At 55.4% G+C, this 3,059-nt stretch overlaps 1 protein-coding gene across 1 annotated transcript; it reads left to right on the top strand.

Annotated features, from left to right (window-relative positions):
* Window positions 1-20: 20 nt before the first annotated feature.
* On the top strand, window positions 21-2,288 carry LOC113485924. Its single transcript, XM_026859372.1, has 5 exons — window positions 21-115; window positions 236-537; window positions 572-763; window positions 1,195-1,358; window positions 1,842-2,288. Exons 1-5 carry the CDS (start codon window positions 21-23, stop codon window positions 1,980-1,982), a joined length of 894 nt encoding a protein of 297 aa, XP_026715173.1. The 3' UTR covers window positions 1,983-2,288.
* Window positions 2,289-3,059: the final 771 nt, after the last annotated feature.

Consider the following 3,059-nt stretch of genomic DNA (forward strand, 5'->3'; position numbering starts at 1 on the left):
GCCGCCTGCCGGTCCCGGCCATGCAATCGGTGCTGCGGGCCTGCGGGTGCTGCCGCCGCGCTTGTCGCTGCCTCCCGGGAAGGAAATGCCGCCGCTGCCCCCCCGCCCGTTGTCGGTAGGTGCTCAGGGCGCAAAGCACGGAACGGCAGCGCCGGTGCCGCCCGTGAGCAAGTGCCAGGGCCGATCCGTGTCAGTAACGGTCCCTGCTGCTGCCGGCTCTGTCCCACCTCCTGAGGCCGCGCTGGGGCCGCGCGGGTCAGTTCCTGCCCTGGGCATGCCGCCGACCGCGCCCAGCTGGGGGTGTCTCTGCCCGGCCTGGCGCTTCTCACGGCTCAGGGGCCAAAAGGGACGGGCGGAACCTTCCTGGCCGTGGGCAGCGGGCGGGAGCCGCCGCGGCTGGAGCTGGAGGGGCCAGAGAAAGGGAAGGACGGAGAACATCGAGGGCACATGGGCAGCAGCCGCCTGGCCCTGCAGGAGGAGAGCGCCTGCCTCTCCGGGTGAGTGAGGGGCCCTCTGCACAGTCCGCAGCGGGCCGGACCGCCAGCGTGCGCCCAGGGTCTGTGCGCGTTACCCCAGGTGCGGAACGGCCGCGTAGCGAGCGAGCGAGGCTGTGTGTGTCGGAAGCCACGTCTTGGAAGAGCCGAGAGACACCCGCGTATTCTTTTGGGGGGAGGACTGGAGCTACGGAAGAAGAAGGAAGGAGAGAAGGAGAAAGAAGGGTCTGAAGTAAATTTCCCTGGCAGCGCTGAGAGCAAGAGCTGTGGTGAGTCCTGGGACCACGGGGTCCTGTTGCCCTTCATGTGCATGTGGGCCCTGCCCTGTTGCCCTCTCTATCTTTTTTTTTTTTTTTGCTTCCCTTTACCTCTGCTCTCCTCTCTCTTCTGTCCTGCTCCCTCTCCCTCTTTCTCTCTCTTCTTCTAGCTCTGCCTTTTCCTCTCCATGCTATTGTCCTGTTCTCTCTCTTTTTTTCTCATTCTCTGTCTCTCTTCTGAAGGCTAGTGCTGTTTTTTCCTTTTCTAGTTCTTCATCCTGATTGGCATCTTATTTCCTCAGTCACTCCAGCCTGTTCTGTACCTTTTGTATCACTCTCACTCCTCAGTCCGTTTCTCTCTCGACCCTTCCGTTCTGCTCCTCACTTATCAGTTTCTCTCTTTCCTCTGTCCTACTCCTGCACGTAGTGTGTGATTGAATGAGGTTCTGTGTCTAGCAGGCCTCACCTCGTAAGAGCTGCGAGACGCCTATATATTCTCATAAGTGGAGGACAGCCAGGCACCTGGAGCTGTAGAAGAGGAATGGAGACGGCAAACAGAAGGAAGAGTCTGACCTGTCAAATTCTCCTGGCAGTGCGGAGAACTGCAGTAAGTCCCGAGCACTCGGGCCCCTCTCATCTGTCTTGTGTGTCCTGGTCCCTCCCTGTCTTCCTCCTAGACTCCTCTCTTACTGGTGCTGCTCAACTTTTTTTGCTCACCTGTATCTTCCGTTTTGCTTGGAGCATCTCCCTGTCCCCATCTTGTAGGTCTTCCCTTTCTCTGCCCTGTACCCTGCCGCTCTTGTTGCCTTTCTCCATCCCTCTCTGTTCAGCTCCCTGTTCCTATTGATTCCTCTTGCTTCTTCCTGCACCCGCTGCTATTCCCTGCGATCTCCATCTCTCTCTTTCCGGCTCCATGTCCCCAGTTTTTCATTCCTACCTCCGTCCCTCATAGCCTGTCTGGCCTTTTTCCTCGGTGTCTTACTCTCTGGCTGACTCCCTTCTGCTGTTTTTTATTTCCTCCCTATCCATCTTGTTGCCCATCGCTCTTTTGTCTTCTCTCTCCATGTGTCTCTGTCTGTCTTCCATCCAGTCACTGTTCTTTAATTCCTCCCTCTTTGTAGCTTGCTGCTATTTTTTTTTCCCCTGTTCTCCATCATGCTCTGTCTGGTGCCTTGTCCCTGTTTATCAATTCTTCCCTCTGCCCTGTGGTCTGTCTCTTTTCACCATTTAATTTTTGCCTCTCTGTCTGGCTCCATGTGCCGGGTTTGTGAATTCCTTCCTCTGTGCCCCACACCCCCTGTGATCTTTTCTGTTTTGTGGCCTGTTTCTGGCTGGCGCTCTGTGACTATTCAGTAATTCCTCTCTTGATGCCTTGTAGTCTGTTGCTTTTGTGTTTTCTCCATCTCTCTGTCTCTGTTTCCCCTCTTTTAGAATACCCCCCTCTTCTTTCTGTATGCATCAGGATTAGTTTTTGGCTCCAGGTCTCTTTTTTTTCCTGTGTCTCTGTCCCTGTTTCCTCATTCTTCCTTCTCTGTCCTGTCACTTGTAGCTATGTGATTTGTTTTGTGTTCCTTCCCTGCCCTTTCCCTCCATCGTTTGCTGTCCTGACTCCCCATCGCTGTTGCTTTTTCCTCCCTCTGTGCCCTGTACTTTGTAGCTTTTTTGTCTTTCTCCCATCTTGCTTGGTCTAGATCCCTGCACACCCCCCCCTTTTTTTCCCCTCCATGGCTGTTGTGCCGCCCATCCCAGCTTTTTTTGCTGCATCTCTATGCTGCTCCTCATCCTTCTTTGTTGGTTTCTGTTCTGCTCCTTCTTCCTCTTTGCTGCCTCTTTTCTTCTCTCCCTGCTGCTTTTTTTTCCTCCATGTCCACGTTGGGCTCCCTGTCCCCATCCTCTCACTGCCCTGTTGCTCACCTCTTGTTTTCTCTCTACCCCCGTACTGGTCAGCCAGCTGCCACCTTCTGTCTTCTTGTGTCCTGCATCTTGCTCCTCATGTTTGGCAGTTTCCATCTCTGCCCAGCAGCTTGTTGCTCCAGGAACCGACTGACTGTTCCTGACTGAACTGAGGAGCGTGACTCTGGGAACAAGTGCCAAGGTGTGCCAGGGGCAGCATTAGCGGCCCTGAGCCCTGGAGCAGACTCACTCCCTTCTGGGACTTGTTCTGTGTGTGACTGAATAAACACTTGCTGGCTGCTGGCTGCCTTTTGTGCTTCCTTTGCCCCAGGTGAGGGGCTGGGAGGGGTGATGATGCTCTGTGGGGGTGGGTGATGGCCTCCAGCTGTGGGCTGGGGGTGGAGGGGCCCCAGGT

Source organism: Athene cunicularia (assembly GCF_003259725.1).
Source record: "Athene cunicularia isolate RWA chromosome 14 unlocalized genomic scaffold, athCun1 chr14_part2, whole genome shotgun sequence".
Lineage (NCBI taxonomy): Eukaryota > Metazoa > Chordata > Aves > Strigiformes > Strigidae > Athene > Athene cunicularia.

Coding starts and splice junctions, on each gene's coding strand:
- LOC113485924 (XM_026859372.1), top strand. CDS start 21: ATGCAATCGGTGCTGCGGGCCTGCGGGTGCTGCCGCCGCGCTTGTCGC. Junction 116..235: donor TGCCCCCCCGCCCGTTGTCG/GTAGGTGCTCAG, acceptor CCACCTCCTGAG/GCCGCGCTGGGGCCGCGCGG. Junction 764..1,194: donor CGCTGAGAGCAAGAGCTGTG/GTGAGTCCTGGG, acceptor TGATTGAATGAG/GTTCTGTGTCTAGCAGGCCT.